The 24,953-nt window shown below is 48.0% G+C and overlaps 1 protein-coding gene across 1 annotated transcript in view; it reads left to right on the forward strand.

Moving 5' to 3' along the window:
• Positions 1 to 23,779, forward strand: part of LOC132396546 (max dimerization protein 4-like) — a 36,590-nt gene extending 12,811 nt beyond the window's left edge. Inside the window, exons 3-6 of the mRNA XM_059974174.1 lie at positions 9,082 to 9,111; positions 16,930 to 17,044; positions 17,205 to 17,373; positions 18,896 to 23,779. Coding sequence (XP_059830157.1) covers positions 9,082 to 9,111; positions 16,930 to 17,044; positions 17,205 to 17,373; positions 18,896 to 19,050 — 469 coding nt within the window. The 3' untranslated portion in view covers positions 19,051 to 23,779. The remainder of the gene's footprint in view (positions 1 to 9,081; positions 9,112 to 16,929; positions 17,045 to 17,204; positions 17,374 to 18,895) is intronic.
• The last annotated feature ends 1,174 nt before the right edge of the window (positions 23,780 to 24,953 follow it).

Here is a 24,953-nt window from a genome sequence, read left to right on the forward strand (position 1 = left end):
AGTTTTGTATTTCCATTCGTAACTTATGGTAACTTTTTTTGTATTGCGCTGTACTGCTGGACATGTGGGTGACATTAAACCTGATTCAGTTTTGCTGAATTAGTGATTGTGCCCTTTGAGATAACTCGTCCACGCTGACTGAGCTGCCAGCCGGAGCTCGCCTCAGATGTGTTCCAGCTTCGCAATAAGGTGATGATAATAAACCAAATTCCAATTTGCCTGCGTTTTTCCTGTGTTTTTTTTTAAACTCTTCCCTATCTGTGTACTCATCCAAGTCACTTTTAAATGTTAAGAATCACGATCATGATCATTGACTTATGTCGTGAATTTTACTGTTTTTGTAACAACAACGTATAAAAGATTCCTTTAAGTCAGAAGAAAAAATAACAATGATCATGTAGCAGTTAACATCAGTGTCAGCAACCAGGTTTAATTCCCGCTGCTGTGTGTAAGGGCTCTCCATGATTCTCCCCATGATTGTGGGTTTCCTCCGGGTGCTCTGGTTTCCTCCCACAGTCCAAAGGCGTCCCGTACGGGTTAGTAGGTTAATTGGTCACAGGGGTGTAATTGGGCAGCATGGGCTCATTGCACTGGCAGGGCCTGTTACCATGTTGTATTTCTAAGTAAAGATAACATTTAAAAAAAGTTCAAAAAAGGAATAGTGAGGTTGTGTTCATGGGCCGTTCAGAAATCTGATGTCAAAGGGGAAGAATCTGTTCCTAAAAGGTTGAATATAATTGTACCTACCTCTACTACTTCCGAAGGCAGTTTGTTCTTCTCTGTGTGGAGAAGGTTGCCCCGTTCCCCTGCCACTGTCTAAAAGTGTGTCCTGCGGATAGATTGTGACCATCCACTGTACCCACACCCCTCAAGATGAGCTTGACCTGTCTGGTACGTCAAAGCATGCAGTGTATGTGCTGTTTGTGTCAAATCAAATCAGCAAGACTTGTGCTGGGGGCAGCCTGAAATTAATTTTTTTGTGTGGCTGCAATAGACAATAGACAATAGGTGCAGAAGTAGACCATTCGGCCCCTCGAGTCTGCACTGCCATTCTGAGATCATGGCTGATCATTCACTATCAATACCCAGTCCCTGCCTTGTCCCCTGATTCCCCTATCCATCAGATATCTATCTAGCTCCTTCTAGAAAGCATCCAGAGAATTGGCCTCCACTGTCTTCCGAGGCAGTGCATTCCACACCTCCACAACTCTCTGGGGGAAGAAGCTCTTCCTCAACTCTGTTTTAAATAACTGACCTCTTATTCTCAATCCACGCCCTCTGGTACTGGACTCTCCCAACATCTGGAACATATTTCCTGCCTCAATCCTATCAAATCCTTTAATTATCTTAAACGTTTCAATCAGATCCCCCCTCAATCTCCTCAATTCCAGCGTGTACAAGCCCAATCTCTCCAATCTCTCTGCGTAAGACAGCCCTGCCATCCCAGGAATCAACCTAGTGAATCTACGCTGCACTTCCTCAACTGCCAGAATGTCCTTCCTTAAACCTGGAGACCAAAACTGTACACAATATTCCAGGTGTGGTCTCACCAGGGCCCTGTACAAATGCAAAAGGACATCCTTGCTCTTGTACTCAATTCCCCTTGTAACAAAGGCCAACATTCCATTTGCCCTCTTCACTGCCTGTTGCACTTGCTCATTCACCTTCATTGACTGGTGAACTAGGACTCCTAGGTCTCTTTGCATTTCTCCCTTACCTAACTCTACACCGTTCAGACAATACTCTGCCCTCTTGTTCCTGCTTCCAAAGTGGATAACTTCACATTTATTCACATTGAATGACATCTGCCAAGTATCTGCCCACTCACCCAGCCTATCCAAGTCTCCCTGTATTCTCCTAACGTCCACTTTGCATGTCACACTGCCACCCAGTTTAGTATCGTCAGCAAACTTGCTGATATAGTTTTCAATGCCCTCATCTAAATCGTTGACATAAATCGTAAAGAGCTGTGGTCCCAATACAGAGCCCTGTGGTACCCCACTAGTCACCTCCAGCCAGTCCGAGAAACACCCATTCACTGCTACCCTTTCTATCTGTCAACCAGTTTTCTATCCATGTTGAAACCCTGCCCCCAATGCCATGAGCTCTGATTTTACTCACCAATCTCCTATGTGGCACCTTATCGAATGTCTTCTGAAAATCTAGGTACACAACATCCACTGGCTTACCCTCATCTAACATCCTTGTTACACCCTCAAAAAACTCCAACAGATTAGTCAAGCATGATTTGCCCTTGGTAAATCCATGCTGGCTCGGCCTATTCCTATTTCTGCCATCAAGATGTGCCACTATTTCGTCCTTAATAATGGACTCAAGCATCTTCCCCACGACTGACGTTAGGCTAACAGGGTGATAGTTCTCCGTTTTCTCCTTCCCTCCCTTCTTGAAAAGTGGGATAACATTAGCCACTCTCCAATCTTCAGGAACTGATCCTGAATCTAAGGAACATTGGAAAATGATTACCAATGCATCCGCAATTTCCTGAGCCACCTCTTTTAGAACCCTCGGTTGCAGACCATCTGGACCCGGGGATTTATTAGCCTTCAGTCCTACCAGTCTACTCATCACAGTTTCTTTCCTAATGTCAATCTGTCTCAATTCCTCTGATAGCTTATGACCCTGGCCCATCCATACATCTGGGAGATTGCTTGTGTCCTCCCTGGTGAAGACAGATCTAAAGTACGCATTAAATTCTGTTGCCATTTCCCTGTTTCCCATAACAATTTCTCCCAATTCATTCTTCAAGGGGCCAACATTGTTCTTAACTATCTTCTTTCTCTTCACATAGCTAAAAAAGCTTTTGCTATCCCCTTTTATATTCCTGGCTAGAGCTCATACCTGATTTTTTTCTCTCTCCATATTGCTTTTTTAGTTAAGATCTGCTGTTCCTTAAAACTTTCCCAATCACCTGTATTCCCACTCATCTTAGCCCTGTCATACTTCTTTTTCTTTAATGCTATACAATCTCTGACTTCCTTTGTCAACCACTGTGGCCCCTTCCCCCTCTTTGAATCCTTCCTTCTCCTTGGAATGAACTGCTTTTGCATCTTTTGTATTATCCCCAAGAATATCTGCCACTGCTGATCCACTGTCTTTCCTGCCAGGGCATCCGCCCATTTAACTTTGGCCAGCTCTTCCCTCATGGCTCCCTAGTCTCCTTTATTTAATTGCAACACTGACACCTCTGATCTGCCCTTATCCCTCTCAAATTGTAGATAAAAACTTATCATGTTATGATCACTACTTCCTAATGGCTCCTTTACTTCAAGATCACTTATCAATTCCTGTTCATTACACATCACCAAGTCCAAAATAGCCTCGTTCCTGGTTGGCTCAAGCACAAGCTGTTCCAAAAATACATCCCTTAGACACTCCACAAACTCCCTATCCTGGGGTCCAGCACCTACCTGATTCTCCCAGTTCACCTGCATGTTGAAATCTCCCATAACGACTGCATTACCTTTAGCACATGCCAATGTTAACTCCCTAATCAACTTGTACCCAATATCCACGTTACTGTTTGGGGGCCTGTACACAACACCCATTAGGGTCTTTTTACCCTTACTGTTCCTCAGCTCAATCCACACAGACTCTACTTCCCCTGTTCCCAAGTCACCTCTTGCTAAGGACTGAATCTCATTCCTCACCAACAGGGCCACCCCACCCCCTCTTCCCATATTTCTGTCTACGATAGCACGTATACCCTGGTACACTCAATTTCCAGGCCTGATTCCCTTGCAGCCATGTCTCCGTTATCCCAACAATATCATAGTTCCCCATTTTCATCTGAGCTTCAAGCTCATCATTATTTCTGACACTACGTGCATTCAAGTATAGAATTCTTAGCCCATTCCTCCTCTCTTTGCTTAAAACACTGTCTACTGTACCTAACCCAGCTCCTTGAACTTCCATCGGGCTAATTGCACCCTGAATTTTGATGACCTTCTCAAGATCACCCAAACCTTCTACACATTTAACCCCATGCTCCTTCTGACCAACCCTCTGGATCAGGATCCCTGCCCCCTGCACATCTAGTTTAAACCCCCGCGAGCAGCACTGGCAAACACTCCTGCAAGAATGTTAGTACCCCTCCGGTTCAGATGTAGACCGTCCCTTCGAAACAGATCCCAATGTCCCTGGAACAAAGACCAATTATCCAAAAACCTGAACCCTTCCTTCCTGCACCATGCTCTCAGCCTCGTATTAATGTGCATAATCATTCTATTCTTCGCCTCACTCGCACGTGGCACAGGTAGCAATCCCGAGGTTGTCACCCTGGAGGTCCTGCCTTTCAGCTTCACTCCTAACTCCCTGAACTCTCTAAGCAGGACCCCCTCACTCACCTTACCTACATCGTTGGTCCCTACATGGACCACTACATCTGGGTTCATGCCCTTGTTCTCAAGAATAGCCTGCACCCGATCTGAGATGTCCCGGACCCTGGCACCAGGGAGGCAACATACCATCCGAGACTCCCGATCTGCCCCACAAAATCTCCTATCTGCCCCCCTGACTATAGAATCCCCTAAAACTATCGCTCTCTTCTCTTCCCTCCTCCCCTTTCTAGTTGAGGGTTCAACCTCTGTGCCAGAGGCAGGACCACTGCAACTCATTCCTGGTAGGTCATCCCCATCAACAGTATCCAGTACGGTATACTTATTGTTAATGGGAATGGCCGCAGGGGTGCTCTGCTCTCTCTGCCTGCTCCCCCTGCCTCTCTGGACCATCACCCATCTGCCTACTTCTTGATTTTTTGGTGTGACTACCTCCTGATAACTCCTATCTATCTCTGCCTCTGCCTCCCGAATGATCCGTAGTTCATCCAGCTCCAGCTCCAACTCCCTAACTCGGGCTGATAGGAGCTGCAGCTGGACGCACCTCTTGCAGGTGAGGTCATCAGGGACAACTGTGTTGACCCTGACTTCCCACATACTGCATACGGAGCACACCACTGCTCTGACTGTCTCCCCCATACCTGAACTGGATTAATAGAATAAGTCTAAAAAGCACCTAGCGACCTTACCTTCTTCCCCTCAGCAAGCAATCACACAGGCTTACCGAAGTCCCCTTACGCCGAAGCCCACATAGCCAAAGCCCAGGACTCTGCTTCCACGGACTCCGCTGCCCGCTCTGAAAAGAAGTCCTGCCTTTTAAAGTGCGCGCTCGACGCTGACGTCACTCGCGCCTGCGCAGTTCCCCCTCCTCCACAGGTATTGACCAGCTAGGCTTAAATCCTACCTACACGGTCGAATTCTCTGAGCTCCCAGCTGAATCACAAGCTGTAACTTGCTCCCAATTCAAATGAATGCCAAAGCCCAGGACTCTGCTTCTACAATATATGAAAAGTTACTTTAAATTACGATTTAAAGAAACTCGAAAGAGGAACTGTGCCACGCTTAGGGTGCCAACGAAGCATGCCACAGATTACTTACTGCCCGTTGTGCCGCTGTCATCTCTGGCAGCGTTCACGGCTTCTGTCATCTTGTTGGTGGCTTCCCCTCGGTTTACTGACAGTTATGCAAGTCGCTGCTGGAGATTCAGGAATCCCGTCACACTCGGATGTAGAAGGATTCGTCATTGCTGTTTCAGCAACAGTTTTGTTTGACCAGTCAGGGTTGTTAGCCCTGAGCTGAGCCCCTGAACCTGGAGGACCGGTGGACACTCTTAGCCTGGCCTCTACCTTGTGACCTTTTTGACAGGGGTGACCCTACCAAGAGCCAAAGCATAAAGCCCTGACTCCAGCCAGCATAGCTCTCGGGGTCATTGAGGCTCACAAGCCTCCAAAACTGACAAGGTTATGGTGCTCTTGGAGGAAAGCTTACTAGCCCTAATCTTAACCGTATGTGTTTGGGATGCGCGAGGGAGGTGCAGCATCAGGAGGAAACCCAGTTGGAGAGCTTACAAACAGCTTACAGCAGTGGCGATCGAACCCCGACTACTGTTGCTGTCAAGTGTCTGTGTTAGCCGCTACGCCCTCTAAACCTCTGCAGGGTCACCCCTCATCCTCCTGCTGTCCAGGGGTAAGAGCCCCTCCAATCCTTCAAACTTTCCAATCCTGGTGACCTCCGTGTGTGAACCGTGTCCAGTAAATGACAGACCGGAACTGCACACGGCATTCTGAGTGAGGTCTGACCAGCAGCTTGTACAGCTGCAACTTGATATCCCAAGGTGCCCTGACCGACAAAGGCAGTTGCTTTCTTCTATAGAGGCAGTTCTCCCTCTCTGCTCTACTGTGTAGAGGGACAGGGTAGGAAATCGGAGAGGTCTGTTCATGTGCGTGAATGGAGGGGGTGACCTTTGCCCCCTGAGACCTTCGTGTATTAGTGTGTGACCTCTGCACTCATCGCCTCCCGGTAAACATTGGTGTCCAGGCATTGTGCCCGGTATTGAGGCACCAGTGCCCAGGATCAGGGAAAAGCTGCTGGGGCTTGTAAACCCAGCCGTCTCCATCGTAGGCAGTAACCACCCCAGCATCTCCAAAAACTGATGCCTCAAATATGTGGCATCCATCATTAAGGCCCCCGCCATTCAGGACATTCCCTCAAAACATTGAGGAGGAGGTACAGGAGCCTGAAGACACACTCTCAACATTTTAGGAACAGTTTCTTGTCCTCTGCCATCAGATCTCTGAACGGTCTGTGAGCACCACCTCACTATTTTGATTTATTTGCACTATGTATTTATACTGTAGGTTATGGGCATTTGTATGCATCGCTCCCACAAAACAACAAATTTGTCAGCGATAATAAACTTGATTCTGCTTCTGGCTGTTCTTGGGTGGCATTGGGTCCAGCAGCGAGAAGTCTGGATCGCTGGATCGATAGAGTCCGTGTCCCTGGGGTCTGAAGCCTTGTTGGGGGGGGAAATGGTGCCTCTGGTGGTCAGCCAGCTCCTGGGAAAGGCCTGTTGGGGCCGCACAGCGGGTAGAGCCACTGAGCTCCTGCTCTGGAGAGCCGGGTTTGATTCCAACCTCAGGCGCTGGAGAGCTCTCGGCATTGAGGCATTCTTCCTGTGAAGAAACCCAGTTTCCTCCCACATCCCAAATGAAAGTTAGCCTGATGAAGCAGTACACTTTACACATACATTACATTAACTGAACATAAATGACACGTCAGAATTAGGTTTCATATCCCCAGCGTTGTTTGTAAAATGTGTTGTGTTCTGGCAGAAGTACAGAGCAAAACAGAATACAAAACTATACATTACAAAGAGAAATATACTTTAAAAATTAAACCGAGCAAAAAAAGAGAAAAAGGAATGATGAGGTGGTGTTCATTGTCTGTTCAGCAGTCTGATGGTTGTTTCTGAATCGCTGAGTGTGTGTCTTCAGGCTTCCTGTCCCCCCAAATCGACACTACCACCACCCCCCGCACAGAAAAACCAGGAAAAATCAGGCAAATAAACAAAAAAAAAGTAAGACCGATAAAAGTCTATAGTCCAAGTCCACATCCAAAACTCAGAGAGCCTGGGAAATGTTCCCTGGGCACAGTGGCAGGCTGTCACCTGTCCGGTAGCGTAGCAGAGTGATTCTCAGCGTTCAGAAGGCAGACAGCCAGCGCTCAGCCGCCACACTCGCCTCGATATTTCAATCTCCCTTGTTGCTTTAATTAGTGGTGCTTTATCGATGAAATGCAGACAGACGTTGGCCTGCGCTCTGTCCTGCTGCCTGCTTGTTGTGAGGTTCACACACACTGCCTCTGTCTCCTGGAATCCTCTCTGAAACTGCAGAGTGCTGATGCACCCAGACGGCCTCCAAACTCCTGTTCGATGTTTTAACAGTTACATTCAATTGCAAGTACTGACGGCAAAATTGTTTCATTTGGAAGTTTCTTTAATGCCTTGTTCCACTGTCAATATGTTAGCCTTTTAGTTAAATGATCCCATAGTTGTAAGCAGGCACTATCTTGACCAGACAACTGCATAGATGAGTATCAGACATTATCTTGTTTTCCAGGGCCTGAAGCGTCCCAAAACAAGAGGGTGTGCAGGTTAGAGGGGGCAACTTCAAAGGAGATGTGAAGGGCAAGTTGTTTACACACAGGGTGGCGGGTGCCTGGAATACACTGTTCAGAGTGGTGGGAGAGGATTTGGGACTTCAAGAGACACGTGAATGTGAGGAAAATGGAAGGATATGGACATTGGATCAGTTTAGTTGGGCATTTGATTACTAATTTAGTAGATTTGGCACAACATTGAGGGCCGAAAGGCCTGTTTCTGTGCTGTACTGTTCTCTGTTCTAAAGAAATAGGAAAATATAGTCTGAGATTAAACACACACCCTTTGTTGCCACACAGCTGAAATAAAGAGAGATGAGAAAAAGTTTACGTAACGTGGAAGATTTTCTTTGTTGTACTATATGATAGCCTTAGATTATCGAATAAAATCAGAAACATGTGGTTTTTCAGGTAGCTGTTCCTGGACCTGGAACTATGGAACTTCAGGCTTTTGTACCTCCCGCCCGTTGGGAGCCGTCTGTACGTGGCATGGCCAGGTGCTGGGGGATCTCGGGGTAGTGTATGATGTCCACGCTCGTGTGTGAATGTGTGTGCAAGTCTCACTTGTCATCAAGGACCCCTGCCATCTCACTACTGCCATCAGATGGAAGATACAGGAGTCTTTAGTCCCACTCCACCAGATTCAGGAAAAGTTATCACCCCTCAAACAACAAGCTCCCGAACTTCATGCAGCACATTGCTGAACTGATCACTAATCTCCACCTATAGACTCACTTTCAGGGACTCCACAACTCCTGTTCTCAAGATTATTTACTATCATTTGTATTTGCAGAGTTTTTCAACTTTTGCTCATTGATTGCTTGTCATTCTTTGTTCTTCTGTGAGAAAACGAATCTTGGGGTTGTGTATGGTGACATGTATGTCCAGACATTGATACATTTACCACGAACATTGAACATTCTGGTGCTAACATAGCACGCCCACCTTGTCTAGCCGAAGTGGCTGAACTTCCATCTGTAGCAATGAATTCCAGAGATTCACCACCTCTGGCTAAGAAAAGAACTTAATGGGTCCTGACACGTGTCCTTTTCTGTTTCTGTTACAGGTCCTCGCATAATGAGTTGGAAAAGCACAGGTGAGCATGGAGTGATGACCGTGGGCTATCCGAGCATTGGGTATCCAAGCCCGTTGCTGGTGGGATGGGAAATGCTTTGGGCCGCGTGATGGCAGGGGGCAGGCGGGAAAAGTTGGGAGCGGTGATTGAGACTTTTCAGGAGGAAGCAGGTTAGCTGTGGAGAAGGTAGGTACCAGGACTCTGAGGCTTCGGCTGTGACCCGGGCCAATCTAAGTGTACAGTCTGTCCCTCAGGTAACAAGCTTTGTATTGGTTTATTATTGTCACATGTCCTGAGATACAGTGAAAGCTTGTTTTGCATGTTGTTCACACAGATCAGCTTATTTCATAGAAACATAGAAAACCTACAGCACAATACAGGCCCTTCTGCCCACAAACATTGTGCATTGAGTACATACTGTTAGTCTATGTATTTAAATTGTTATCCCAATGCATGCAAATTAATCCTGTGCATATAAATTAACCCTAAGTATACATGGCCTTATTCAGTTACAATGTCTTTGCGTTTATAGTTATTCTGTTTTTATTGTGATTTTTTGCTTACTGCATTTTTTTATGGTGTATTGGATCTGGAGTGACAAACATCATGTTCTCCTTTGCACTCGTGCAGTGAAGTGGGGGAATTGAGAACGTAGAATGGAGGGATGGCATTTTCGAACAGAGATGAGGAGTTTCTTCAGCCAGTGAATGGTGAATCTGTGGAATTCGTTACCACAGGCGACTGTCATTGGGTACATTTAAGGTAGAGGTTGATCAGTTTTTGATTGGTCAGGGCATGAAGTGTTACAGGGGTAAGGCAGGAGATTGGGCTGGGGAGGGAAAAGGATCAGCCATGATGAAATGGTGGAGCAGACTCGATGGGCCGAGTGGCCTGATTCTGCTCCTATATCTTATGGTCATAAGAGTGACAATAAATGATCTTGAGGTAGTACAAAGTAAAACAGTAATAATGCAGAATAAAGTGTAATGACTACAGAGAAACAACACCATAACGAGGTAGACTGTGAGGCCAAGAGTCTGTCTTCCTGTACAAGAGGTCTATTCAAGTGGGGTAGAAGCTGTCCTTGAGTCTGGTGGTACAGGCTTTCAGGCTTTTGTATCTTCCAGTCTTCCACCCGATGGTGGGTGGGGGGGGCGGTAGGATGTAGAGATAATGTGGGAGGTGTCTTTGGTTGTGCTGGCTGCTTTACTGAGATGGGGTCACTGGAAGGGAGGCTGGTTTACGTGATTGTCTGGGTGTGTCGTTATCTCTCTGTGACACACAGAATGCTGGAGGAACACAGCAGGTCAGGCAGCGTCGAGCGAGGGGAATAAGCAGTCGATGTTTCAGGCCGAGATGCTTCATCAGGATGTTCCTCTGTGGTCTCGAGCCGAGCAGTCGCCTTGCCAAGCTCTGATGGATCCCGATAGAATGGTGTCTGTGAAAGTAGTGGAATACGGGGATGGCTAGGAGGTTCTGGGAAATGCAGGCTGGGTGTGTGAATGGGCAGCGACGTGGTGGATGGAATTTAATGAAGAGTGAGGTAACACCATCCATTGAGGTTGGAAAAATAGAAATTCAAGGTGAGGGGATGTACAGTTGCCTTTACGCTCTCTCTCCTTTGAAAACTGGATGTCCAGAGTTAACAGCTGCTTCCTCACTGCTGTAGTTGCTGTAAGCACTGTACTGGAGAGGCGGAGACAGACTGGGGTCTACTTCTGCCCATCTCTTAAACTATCTCCCTCAAAGGATAATTGGCAGGTCTGCTGTTTTGAACTGTGCTCCTGAACTGTGGAATTCAATACCTGAAACTATAGGGGATGGAGACTGAGCTGACTCTTCTAAACACCAGCTCAAAGCCTATTTATTTAAACTCAGAACCGATTTCTTTAATCTTGCTTAGAACTAACGTCTTGTTGTCTTTTATTTTCATGCTTTTATTTTTCATTTTTATTTTATTTTCATGTTTGCACGTTATCCCATTGTGAAGTACTTTGAACAACTTTGGATGAAAAATACTCACTGGAGTAGATTGACTTTATTTTGTCCCATGTACACTGAAGTGTGTCGTGAGTAAATGACCAACACTGTCCAAGGATGTGCTGGCGACAGCCTGCAAGTGTAGCCACACTTCCGGCAGCAACGTAGCTCGTACTCACCCTAACCTGTACATCTTTGGGGTTTGGAGCATTCGGAGGAAACTCACGCAGTCATGGCGACAGTGGCGGTATTGACCCCGGGTCACTGGCGCTGTGATAGTGTTACGCTAACCGCTGTACGACCGTGCCTCTCTCGGTCGCTCTGTTTCTGCCACTTGTCCTCAGACTGCACCACTGTCACTGTGCAGTTCTGATGCTTTCTGATCCTCTTGAATAAACTCTTCTCAGGCTTCCACCCGGTACAGCTATTGATTCTAACTGACGTTTCAATGACACACTGCGCCATCTTCATCAGGGATGATGCCTGGTCACGCCTAGTCTGGTGGTATTTATACCCCTTTAGACCGACCCTCCAGATTGGTCAATCCACATCCAATCAGGTTTCCTCTCTCCCACCTTGTTTATAGTCATTCCGCTTAGAGCAAGAGCTTCATCTTAGTTAAAATTCTTTTCTTCGAGTTTTATTTCAATGGCTTCCTTTACTAAGTGATCCCAGAACCCATTGGCGCAGCACAGTAGTTCTGTGCTGTCGAGTCAATCCTGTGTCTGTCTATCTTGCTGCATTTATTTCGCGGTTTCCTCTGTGAGTTTCAGGTGCACACGGAATTTAATAGACAATAGGTGCAGAAGTAGACCATTCGGCCCTTTGAGCCTGCACCACCATTCTGAGATCATGGCTGATCATCTACTATCAATACCCGGTTCCTGCCTTGTCCCCATATCCCTTGATTCCCCGATCCATAAGATACCTATCTAGCTCCTTCTTGAAAGCATCCAGAGAATTGGCCTCCATTACCTTCCGAGGCAGTGCATTCCACACCCCCACAACTCTCTGGGGGAAGAAGTTTTTCCTTAACTCTGTCCTAAATGACCTGCCCCTTATTCTCAAACCATGCCCTCTGGTACTGGACTCTCCCAGCATCTGGAACATATTTCCTGCCTCTATCTTGTCCAATCCCTTAATAATCTTATGTGTTTCAATCAGATCCCCTCTCAATCTCCTTAATTCCGGCGTGTACAAGCCCAGTCTCTCTAACCTCTCTGCGTAAGACAGTCCAGACATCCCAGGAATTAACCTCGTGAATCTACGCTGCACTTCCTCTACAGCCAGGATGTCCTTCCTTAACTGGAGACCAAAACTGTACACAATACTCCAGGTGTGGTCTCACCAGGGCTCTGTACAAATGCAAGAGGATTTCCTTGCTCTTGTACTCAATTCCCTTTGTAATAAAGGCCAACATTCCATTATCCTTCTTCACTGCCTGCTGCACTTGCTCATTCACCTTCAGTGACTGATGAACAAGGACTCCGAGATCTCTTTGTATTTCTCCCTTACCCAACTCTACACCGTTCAGATAATAATCTGCCTTCTTGTTCTTACTCCCAAAGTGGATAACCTCACACTTATTCACATTAAACGTCATCTGCCAAGTATCTGCCCACTCACCCAGCCTATCCAAGTCACCCTGAATTCTCCTAACATCCTCATCACATGTCACACTGCCACCCAGCTTAGTATCATCAGCAAATTTGCTGATGTTATTCTCAATGCCTTCATCTAAATCGTCGATATAAATCATAAACAGCTGTGGTCCCAATACCGAGCCCTGTGGCACCCCACTAGTCATCACCTGCCATTCCGAGAAACACCCATTCACTGCTACCCTTTGCTTTCTGTCTGCCAACCAGTTTTCTATCCATGTCAATGCCTTCCCCCCCGATGCCCTGAGCTTTGATTTTACCCACCAATCTTCTATGTGGGACCTTATCACATGCCTTCTGAAAATCGAGGTACACTACATCCACTGCACCCGGACAAAACATCATTCCCGCTGGCCTCCCCGCATTTGAGGTCATTTTCGAAAGTCAGTGGTATGCGTCAGTAAGACAGCTTAGCTGCTGTGTGTGGTGAGGCTGGGAGGAAGGACAGACAGATGGGAGGGCAAAAGAGGGGGAAGGTGGAAAATCTGTTTGAGTGGTGCCATCACAACAGCCTCTCACTGAATGTCAGTGAGACCAAGGAGCCTGTTATGGACTTCAGGAGGAGGAAACCAGAGCTCCATTGCAGAATCAGGTCAGCGACTTTAAATTTCTCCGTGTTGTCATTTCAGAGGACCTGTCCTGGGCCTAGTACCTTAGTGCAACTACAAAGAAAGCACGACAGCGCCTCTACTTCCTTAGGTGTTTACGCAGCCTTGGCATGACAACGAAAACTTTGACAAACTACTATAGAGTATATTAACTTGCTGCATCACAGCCTGGTATGGAAACCCTGATGCCCTTAAAAAGAAAATCCCAGAAAAGCAGTGGGTACAGTTCATTCCAGCACAGCTAAAGCCCTCCCCATCTCCCCATCACTGAGCACATCCACATGGGATGTTGTTGCAGGCAAACAGCATCTATCATTAGGGGCCCCAACAATCTAGAAGCACGCTCTCTTCTTAACGCAGCAATCAGGACGTAGGTACAGGAGCCTCAGGACTCCCACCACCAGGTTCAGGAACACTTATCACTCCTCAACCATCAGGCTCTCGAACCAGAGGAATAACTTCACTTGCCCCCATCACTGAACTGTTCCCACAACCAATGTACTCACTTTCAAGGTCTTTTCTTCTCATGTTCTTGACACTCATTTATTTATTTATTTATTTATTTATTTCTGTTATTTCTTTTGTTCTTTTTGTATTTGCACAGTTTGTTGTCTTTTGCACCCTGGTTGTCCACTTGGTGTGGTCTTTCATTGTGGTTATTGGGTTTATTGAGTACGCACACAAGAAAATGAATCTCGGTTGTATATGGTGACATATATGTACTTTAAAGTAGTGGGTCACGGTGGCGGAGTGGTTACTGCAGTGCTCAGGGTGTCAGTTCAGAGTTCATATCTGACATCCTATGTAAGGAGCCTGGGTACGTCTTCCCTCTGGAGAGCATGGATTTTCTCCGGGCACTCCGGTTTCCTCCCACAGTCCAAATACATATCAGGTAGGTTAATTGGTCATTGTGAATCGTCCCATGATTAGGTTAGGGTTAATCAGGGCTGCCCGGGGGTTTGCGAGCGATGAGGCTCATCGAGTCTGCTCTGCCATTCGATCGTGGCTGATTCATTATCCCTCTCAACCCCATTCTCCTGCCTTTTCCCCATAACCTTTGACACATTTCCGAATCATGAACCTACTTTAAATATACTGAACGCCTTGACCTCCACAGGCAACTGTGGCAATGAATTTCACAGATTCACACCTTCTGGCTAAAGAACTTCCTCCTCTTGTACCTCACCCTCATAACCCATACCTCGGCAGTGGCCTCCGACGATCTGGAGAGATCAATCCGTTTGTCACATCGATCCTTATAGGACGTGCCGTCTAATGGCGATGGTGTCCGGTGATCCTCTTTGACAAGCTCGCCAATGTCTCCACGTCCTTTGGATTCATCTGCTGCATGGGCAACAGTTTTTTCCCTTCATATTGTACTGCCTTGGCTTGCATATCACGTAGACAGTTAGGACATAATATCCATGGTCAATGGAGGATCTCGAGAGTTTGATTACTTGTTGAGGAGCTGGGTGAGGGTTTATTGTGGAGGGGTGGGAATTATTGGCCAGCCATAGTCTGATTAAATGGGTGTTGGCCTGAGAGGCCAAGGCTGTGCTCCCATTGTGCTGTAGGATAAAGGTTTGTAAAGGGTAAAGATGATAATAATTGCCTTCAGGAGGGCAGGGAAGGATGTAAACTGGGCAGGCAAGTGGCAGTTGCAAACACATCAGCCACCCTCCTGCCCCCATGGACTTGTGCGTACACTTCCCGCTGGATAGGTTAATCAAGGACAAACTCCCACCCCAGTCATTCTCACCCCCCCCCCCCACCCCCAGTCAGGCAGAGGTGCATGAACCAGAGAACACGTCATCATGCTGCAACACCTCCTCTCCATCTGCCAAAAGTGGGATATCTGGTGGCTAGGCATTTTAATTCCTATCCGCATTCCCATTCCTGCTCTGAATTGTCAATATATAACCACCTACCCCCGGCCCAGGGCAGAGGACCAAACCTCATTCTGTTCAGGTAGCCTTCGACCTGATGGTGTGAACATCGATTTCTCCTTCCGGTAATCTTTTTCCCCTCGTCAGTTTCTCACTCGGGCCTCTTGGCTCTTCTCCTCACCTGCCTGTCCCCTCCCTCTGGTGCCCCTCCTTTCTCCAGTGGTCCCATGCCCATCTCCAGTCAGAGTCCTCCTCCTCCATCCCTGTACCTTTCTTGCCTGTCACCTCCCAGTTTCTACTTCTCCCTCACCACCCCCCCCGGCTTCACCTCTCACCTTCTAGATCAAGGGTTCCTAATGTTCTTTATGCCATGGACCCCAGGTTGGGAACCCCTCTGACCAGATAGTCCTTTTTATTCTGTCATCTTCCTTCAGAAGGAGTTCAGCCTGAAACGTTCCCTACGTGGATGCTGCCTGAGCTGTTGAGTTCCTGCAGGCTCACGGGCAGTTTCTACCCTGTTGTTATCAGACTACATGCTGAAAGATGAACTCTTTCTCCAACACACCTACACCTCGCTTCCTCAGTAATTACAACACTAAATTTTGCACTTTTTTGTTTTTAATGGCCGCCTTGTTCTCGTGTATGGAAAGATCTGTGTGGATGGTATGAAAAGAAAGGTTTTCCAAGGAGTCTCGTAACTTGTGACAGTAACAACCAAGGGTGCAGAGGAGATTTACCAGAGTGCTGTCTGGATTGGAGAGCAGGCCCTATGAAGAAAGATTGAGTGAGTCTAGGGTTTTTTCTCATTGGAGTGAAGGAGGATGAGAGGTGATTGAGGTGTACAAGAGGATAAGAGGCATTGATAGTGGACAGCCAGTGCCTTTTTCCCAGAGTGGGAATAAGACCATAAGACATGCAGTCAGAATTGGATTGCAATGGAGAGCATGCCTTATGAGAATAGGTTCAGTGAACTTGGCCTCTGCTCTTTGAAGTGACGGAGGATGAGAAGTGACCTGGTAGAGGCATATAAGATGATAAGAGGCATTGATTGTGGGATAGCCAGAGGTTCTGTCCCGGAGCTGAAATGGCTAACATGAGGGAGCATATTTTTAAGCTGCTTGGAAGTAGGTACAAGGGGGATGTCAGGTAAGTTTTTCCACAGAAAGAGTAGTGGGTACTTGGAATACACTGCCGGCAAAGGTGGTAGAGGGCAATAGACAATAGGGGTTTTTAAGAGGCTCAGATAGGTACATGGAGCTTAGAAAAATAGAGGGCTGTGTGGTAGGGATATTCTAAGCAGCTTGTAGGTTACATGGTTAGCACAACATTGTGGGCCGAAAGGCCTGTAATGTGCTCTATATTTCTATATAATTAGGCCATTCAGCCCAGACTGCAGATGCAGTACAGTATAGGGAAGAGTGCAGTCAGCAGTGTTTGACCTCGTCCGAGACATATTAGAAGAATGGGCAAAGTAGCGGATGGAATAACGTAGGAGACTGTGGTCATGCACTTTGGTAGAAGGAATTCAGTGTAGACTAGCTTCTAAACGGAGCAAATTCATAAATTCTGTCTGTTCGTATACAGGTTTTTGTAAAAATCTATTGTATTTATTTTCCCTGTAAATATCTGTAAGGAAATGAAGTTTATGGTAACGTGACGTATTGTACTTTGCTAATAACTTTTAATTTGACATTTGAACTGCAGACGGGCCAAGCTGCGGCTCTACCTCGAGCAGCTGAAGGAGTTGGTTCCGCTGGGACCTGACTGCTCCAGGCACACCACGCTCAGCCTGTTGAAACGAGCGAGGACTCACATCAAGGTACTCCCCCCGACACCCTCACCCCATTTTCACTCTCCCCACCTCGGAGACGCCCAGTTGCCCGATCCCCTTCCCATTCTCTCCGCCGTCCGATGTTGCTGCCCTCTCCTGTACCTGACACGCCCTCTCTGTTTGCTGTCTCCCCTCCCGATGCCTGCAGAAGTTGGAGGAACAGGACCGGAAGGCGCTGCACCAGAAGGAGCAGTTGCAGAGGGAACGCCGTTACCTGCGTCGCCGCCTCGAGCAGTTGGCTGTGCAGGGCCTGGAGCGGCTGCGAACGGATAGTCTGGGCTCCACCGTCTCCACGGACCGCTCCGACTCTGAGCAAGGTACACACCTTCCTTTGACCTCTCAGGAGGGGTGGGGATGGGGGCACCGTCTTCCGGGGACAGGGATTCCTTCTCCCGTGTCCCGGGCAGTTACGTTGGGATCTTCCTTTGTATTCTCTGGGGAGGTGGGGGAGGGAATACCTTCTCCGGTGTCCCAGCCGGTTATGTTGACTCACCCCTTTTGGTTTTTAGTAACCTCATTGTCTGAGGTTTGGGACATCCTGAAAGGCAGATGTTTGTGGGGTGGGGGGTGGTGTTCGGTGCATGATCAATAACGATCAATCCAGTGCACGTTATGGCAGGTACAGAGATAGAGAGAGCGATAGAGAGAGCGAGAGAGAGGGAGAGAGAGAGGTGAACTGCATCGAATCAGCGAGGATGTGCTGGGGGGCAGCCCATTAGTGTGGCCAACATCAAATGCCCACAACTACTGACTGGCACCCATACCATGGGGTGGGGGGGTAGTCTGGAACTCCTGAGGAGCGTGGACAGTCTGCGGCAGGAATTGAACCCGGTTTGCTGGCTCCATACAGCGTTACGATACTGAGGCGCTGTACGATCCAGTCGTCTGCTTTATTGTTTACCTGCACTGCAGTGACATTTCTACCCCAGGGAAAAGGTTTATCCTCAGTAGACCTGTGTCAGTAAAGGGACCAGTATTACCAAAGACCCTACCCAGCCCAGATATTCCCCCCCCAGACCAATCACATACAAAAACCTGAAAGCACATGTCACTAAAGGACAACTTCTATCCCTGCTACGATATCCTGCAGTCCTGATCCCACAGTCTGCCTCTGCCTCCTTATGATTTTGTACCTCGGTGTCTACCTGCATTGCACTTTGTCTGTAGCTGTTGCACTTTATTCTGCATTCTGCTCCTTGTGCACCGTGTAATCACAAAAGCAAGGAAAGCTGCAGGACCCGAAGCCACAGCAGACACAGTGCTGGAGGAACTCGGCGGGTCTCGGTCCCAGAATGTCGACTCTTTTTCCGTAGGTGCTGCCTGGCCTGCTGAGTTCTTCAGTGCTTTGTGTGTGTTTCTCTGTGTAATGATCTGACCTGTACAAATGGTGTGCAAGACAAGATTTTCATTGTACATGTGACAATGACAAGCCAGTTGTGACAGCGGAGCAGAAGCTGTCCGTGGTGCGTGTTGTCAGGCGTTTGTATCTTCTGCCTGATGCGAGAGGGGTGAAACGAGGATGTCTGGGGTGGGTGCGGGGGTCTTTGACTTTTCTGAGGCAGTGAGAAATGTAGACAGGAGGGGAGGCTGGTTCCCTGTGATGTGCTGAGCTGTGACCACAACTCTCTGCCGTCTCTCGTGGTCACGGGCAGAGCAGTTGCTGGACGACTGCTCAGGAAGGTGTCCCGTAATGGAGTTTCTGTTCGGGCTCGGGGTGGGGAGGGTGCATGTTTAAATGTTGGGCGACTGTGGGTCGGAGGCTGCGCGGGCTGGAGGTGGGGTAGATGTGCCTTTCCCGAGGCATCAGTCACCGCATCTCTCTTCTTTCCCCCACTGTAGAGGCAGACGTGGACATTGAGGGCATGGAGTTTGTCCCAGGAGAGCTGGACAGCGTGGGCAGTGCCAGTGACGCTGATGACCACTACAGTTTACGGAGTAGCTCCAGCGACAGCGGCTATGCAGACTCACGTACCATCACCCCACGGCTCTCGTAGTGGCAGGGGGCGGCAAGGCCACACATGGCACTTATAGAGCCGAATCTACCCTCTTGCCCCAGGGTTAAACTGCACTCTCACACTCTCCACCACCAGCTCTTGCCTTGCTCCTACCCTCACACACTTCCTTGCAAGTCCCTGACTGGATTGGCGGACCGGACTGGACCCCCAACAGTTCCTGAGTGAATGCCTGTCCAACCCATCCGCTCCTGGATCGGACCCCACCCCGCTCCCAGATCGGAGTGTACGGGTCCGGATCTCACCCCGCTCCCGGATCGGAGTGTACGGGTCCGGACCCCACCCCGCTCCCGGATCGGAGTGTACGGGTCCGGATCTCACCCCGCTCCCGGATCGGAGTGTACGGGACCGGATCTCACCCCACTCCCGGATCGGAGTGTACGGGACCGGATCTCACCCAGCTCCCGGATCGGAGTGTACGGGACCGGATCTCACCCCGCTCCCGGATCGGAGTGTAGGGGACCGGATCTCACCCCGCTCCCGGATCGGAGTGTACGGGTCCGGATCTCACCCCGCTCCCGGATCGGAGTGTACAGGACCGGATCTCACCCCGCTCCCGGATCGGAGTGTACGGGTCTGGATCTCACCCCACTCCCGGATCGGAGTGTACGGGTCCGGATCTCACCCCCCCCCCCCCCCCAGAGTAGATACTGCTCACACCCCACCCCTGGGCTGTTTGCCTAATCTTCGGGATTGGATCCCAACACCCTCCCCTGCTCCAGGCCCCTGTTGGGTTCTAGTCCGTGCCTGACAGTTTGGGGTTGTAAGGAAGGTAGGGGTGGTATCAGCAATAATCCAGGATGAGTTGGAGATGTGATGGGGTTAAGAGCCAGCTCTAATGATTATCCTCACAAGTAGAGCTTTGATTTTCTTGAAGAAGTTTCTTTGTTTGAGTCCAAACTGTGGAGACCCCACGATAAAAGTTACAGTGGGGCAGTGGGCCCATCCTGCTCCCAGGCACACAGCGTATGGGCAACAGCCTGCCACATCTCCCAATCACATATCCCAACTCCCAGCTTCCCAGGAGCAGTAACAAAAGATGCACAAGGAACGCAGCATTTATGGAGGGGAATAAACTAATAAGACCATAAGACATAGGAGCAGATTTAGGACATTTGGCCCTTTGGATATTCTCTACCATTCCATCATAGCTGATGTCTCTCTAAACCCCATTTTCCTACCTTTGACACACTGACTAATCAAGAACCTTTTCCCCTCTGCTTTAAGTATACCCAATGACTTGACCGCTGCAGCCCTAGTGTCTCAAAGAATTCCACAGATTCACCGCCCTCTGGCTAAAAAAAAATTCTCCTGGTCTTTCTTCTAAATTGACATCTATTCTGAGGCTGTGTCATCTAGTTCTAGACTCCCCCACTGTAGGAAGCATCCTCTCTAGGCCTTTTAATATTCAGTAGATTTCACTGAGAACCTCCCTTCCCCATTCTGCTAAAGTCCAGCAAGTATGGACTCAGAGCTGTTAAATGCTTTACATAGCTTTTTGTTCTGAAGATCATTCTTTAAGGATGGGTCTCATCTTGAAAGGTGGACTGTTTATCCCCCTCCATGGATGCTGCCTGACTTGCTCAGTTCCTCCTGCATCTTGTGTGTTGCTCGAGTTTTTCCAGTATTTGCAGAATCTCTTGTGTGTTCGATTCCCAAGAGCAGGGTCGCTCTCTTAAAAGTGAGAGGATGATTTCCCGAGGGTTTGATTGCCTCCCAGTTAATCCGCAGGGGTTGGTGGTGTGTTAACACAGAACATTGCGTGTGAAGCACTGCCCTGCCTGGCTACAGCGTTCCCCCTCCTCCACCCTCCCCCTTTAGATCGCCTCTGTTGAGTGAAACTGGTCACCTTTACAGTCTTGCTTGGTGTTAGTCATTAGAGCGTGGCTTTGTAGACAAACTGACCAATTTTTAAAAAAATAACGTCTCAAGAGAGGTCTCTTCAAAAAAAAACTTACAAAAATCTTAGTCGAGTAATTTTAACTGGTGTAGTATCAAATTTCCTGTATCAAAAATTTGTATTATATTTTCCTAAATGTTATCTAAACTGTGCTTGCTGGGGAGAGCAGGGATGGTGGAGAGGGGTGGATGGGGTAAGGAAGGGGTGGTCTCTCTGCCATTGCCACGTGGTGCCTTGGTGACTGTTCCTCAGGGACCCCTGTTGGTCTCAGGATGCTGCCACTAAGCTTGCTTCCTCCACACCTTCTCCACCCCCCGACTTCCCCGAGCCCCTTGACCACTTCAGAAACCGATGAGAACTTCTCGGCAGCTCTCGACCTCGTTTTTGCACTCTCAAGCCGACTGCTTGCCACCCTGCAACCCCAGGTTGTTTCTGGCTGGGGGCTCTTCCCTCGAGCTCCCTCCCAGTGGGAACAGTCGGTGCTTAGAACATGGCAGCTGTATTTTGGAAACAAAAAAAAAAGCCTTTTTAAAAAGAAGTAACAAATATAGAGTATGCTATTACAATATGGTGTTATTACTGGACCAGTAATTAAAGAACACACTATCAAACCCCCGGCGGAGGGGTCAGACAGTGCTTCGTATTGGACAGACAGACTGCCACATTTACTGCAGTTTTTGTTTTGAAGATTATCTTGAGTTTAGTTCTGTTCTCTCTCTGTCAGTCTTGTAAACCATCCATTTCTGAACCACAAAAGCAATAGTTTTACCTTCCATTATTTGGGCGACTGTTAATAGGATCAAATTTGCCCTCCGTCCCTCTACTCACTAGATAACGGGCTGATCAGATCAAACAGGAGATGCGCGCATGCGTGCACACACATGCAGATACATAAGTAGAAAGGTAGACACGTACACAGCTACAGACACATGCAGAGACACAGACACAGACGCAGATACAGAGAGAGACAGACACATAGAGAGAGACAGACACACACATACATAGAGAGAGACACACACACAGACATCTGTTTGCTGAGGGTGAAACTCTGGCACAGAACCTCCAGCATCCTGGGACAGATGCAGGGCACTTACTGAACGAGAGTTGGACCACAAGGCAGGCTCACTGAGGAAAGGTTGTGGTCACAGAGAGAAGAGACTTGTGGTCCTGGGAGGTGAGGGTTGTTGGTTTCCTGAGGATTCGCGCCCTCAGAAAAGTTTCCTGTTCTGAATGGGATGAAAAAAATTAATTCCTCTTTCCCCTCCCACCCCAACCTTTCCCACACATGGATCTATCAAGTGTTTGACCCTCCATTCCTTGTGTGGGACATTTGCCAGACTGGGCACTGATTTAACCCTAAACTTGCCTATCTATTCATCTTTCAGGCTCCTGGGTGGGGCCTGTTGATGGGGAAGGGGGCAGGTGTTGCTTCCTCCTGCAGGAGGATGGTAGGGGTCCATGGCCTTACAAAAGGTGGGGAGCCCCTGATCTAGGAGATGGCGACACTTTGAAGACTCCTCCCCCAGCTCTAACCAGCCGTCAGGTTTTTCGTAGGAGCTCAAGAAGGGGAGAAATTTAACCTGCCCTCTTCCACCCCCGCCCCATGCCTGAATCGTGAGGGACACCGAGACCAAAGTATTGGCAGTTCAGGGAAGTAGGTGTGGTTGGGGTATCCCTGAGGGGAGAGTGGCCAATGTGTAAGTGCGATCCCAGTGTTTTCAGATGGGGTGCTGCGTTCCGGTACCTAGGTACTGGTAGGCTCTAATTCAATGTCTTCCATTAACTTATAACTGCCTAAGTAAAAAAAAAACGGTTGTATGTACGTTGGCAACAGGGACTCGAGCATGAGCTTTGTGGGTCGAATGGCCAGCCTGCGGGCTTGTGCAGCTGTACAACCAAGAGTGACCTCGTGAACATGCCCCACACCACAAACGTGCCCCTCCCCTCCCTTCAGCTGCTGGGCCATCGAATGCTGCCCACTAGCCCCAGGCCACAGGGATGTGTCAGCGCACCTCATGCATTTTTAAACGTGAAATAGGAAATTTTTTAGCAGTAAAGCATTTGTGTTTTTTTTTGCTGGATGGGAGAGGAAAAAAATGGTGGGGGTGGGACTGGACAGAAAATGTAGACTTTATATTTTAAATAAGGTCTCCAAGAGACCAAAACGTTCCATCCATTTGTACAATTGATTATTGCAAAGCATTTTTAAGCGATTGATTTTTTTTTGTGTATTGCTTCATGAGGAATTTGGCCTCCACCTGATGGATCAGGGATTTGAAGAAGGGAATGTTATTGTGGTATTAAAACATCATTTTGTTCCACAATCACCAGCTTTTCTTAAAAAAAAAAGAGATGTGAAATAACATTTAAAGAAAATGGACTGAATCATTTCATGTCATTGGGGATTTCAACATGGAAGTGTTTTTTTTTGTGGCAGAATGGAGCTGTGAAAATTCTGTTTTTTTACGGTGAAGGTGATCAGGGTGACTCCCGAGACACTGGCTGGTGAGGCTTCAGTAACTGGAGCTCCTGGGGAACGGATTCACTTTTGTGTTTGGCCGCAGGGCTGTGGGGGAGAGGGCAGCGAGGAGGCCTTTGCGAATGGCTTGAGGTACACTGGATGGGTTCTGTGCTGGAGACTTGTGAAAATGTATTCAGGAGCTCTCTTCAGTATGGAATGCTTTATATAGCTCCTAAGATGTATAATATAAATTCACACATTCATGGTGCTGGCTACTCCCAGTAGCACAGTGAAGGCAATGTGTTGTATCATTCTTTCATTGTAATATAATAAAACATTTTTTTACATCATTTGGTCTCTTCTGTTGTCTCAAACAGCCTCTGACGACCAAGTCCAGCTCCTGGCCTTCACGCATGGCTTAGCTACTAAGCTTCGCAGAACCATTTCTACTAACAGGAGATGGGGCAAGGGTGGGTTACTGCCACCTTAAAACCAGTGGCTTCAGGCATGGTTGGTAGCTTACTTAGGAGAAGGAAAACTCTGATCCCAAACCACCTCTGCCTTGCGGCTATACCTACATGGGGAAGGCTTTGGGAGTAAACACTGAGGAAAAATCTGGAGTTGGAATCCCCATGGCAGTCCTATGTCGAGGACAAACAACCAATTAGTGTAAATACAAAAAGAAATCAAGATACCGAGAACATGAGATGAAGAGTCCTTGGAAGAGTAGGTTGTGGGAATGTTTCAGTGGCAGGGTAGGTAAAGTTTATCTCCTTTGGTTCAAGAGCCTGGTCATTGAGGGGTAATAACTTCCTGAATCCGGTGGTGTGGGTCATGAGGTTCCTGTACCTTCTTCCTGATGGCAGCAGAGAGAAGAGTGTTTCCGAGATAGGTTCCAGGGATGAAACTTATAAATAAGGTCCTTCAAGTACTACACAGAAACAGACCCTTTGGCTCATCTAGTCCCCATCGAACTATTATTCCACCAGGACTTTATTCCCTGGATGAGGGGAAATTTGATTAAGGTATACAATGTTCTGAGGGGCACAGGGTAAATGCAAGCTGGCTTTTTCCACTGAGGTTGGCTGAGACTAGAACTGGAGGTCATAGATTAAGAGTGAAAGGTGAAATATTTAAGGGCAACTTCTTCACATGGAGGGTGGTGTGAGCTGCCAGAGGAAGTGATGGATCTAGATTTGATGTCAATGTTCAAGAGAAACAGGTTCTTGGAGGGCTCTGGCCCAGGTGCAGATGGATGGGACTAGGCAGAGTAAGTTTGCCATGGGCTAGATGGGCTGTTTCTGTGCTGTAGTGCTCTAGGACTCCATTTCAAAGAAATATTGGAGGCTGCTGCCAAAAAACTTTCCCATGTGTATCCATCAGTTCAGAACAAGGGGGTGCCTGATTACAAACGGAGGGAGAGAGCAACAGGCAGACAAAGATATGGAGCAAGTCAGGCAGAATTTATGGAGGAAAACGGATAGCTGAAGTTAAGGGTCAAGACCCCTCTTCACGCCAAACTGG

This window comes from Hypanus sabinus, chromosome 7, assembly GCF_030144855.1.
Source record: "Hypanus sabinus isolate sHypSab1 chromosome 7, sHypSab1.hap1, whole genome shotgun sequence".
NCBI lineage: Eukaryota > Metazoa > Chordata > Chondrichthyes > Myliobatiformes > Dasyatidae > Hypanus > Hypanus sabinus.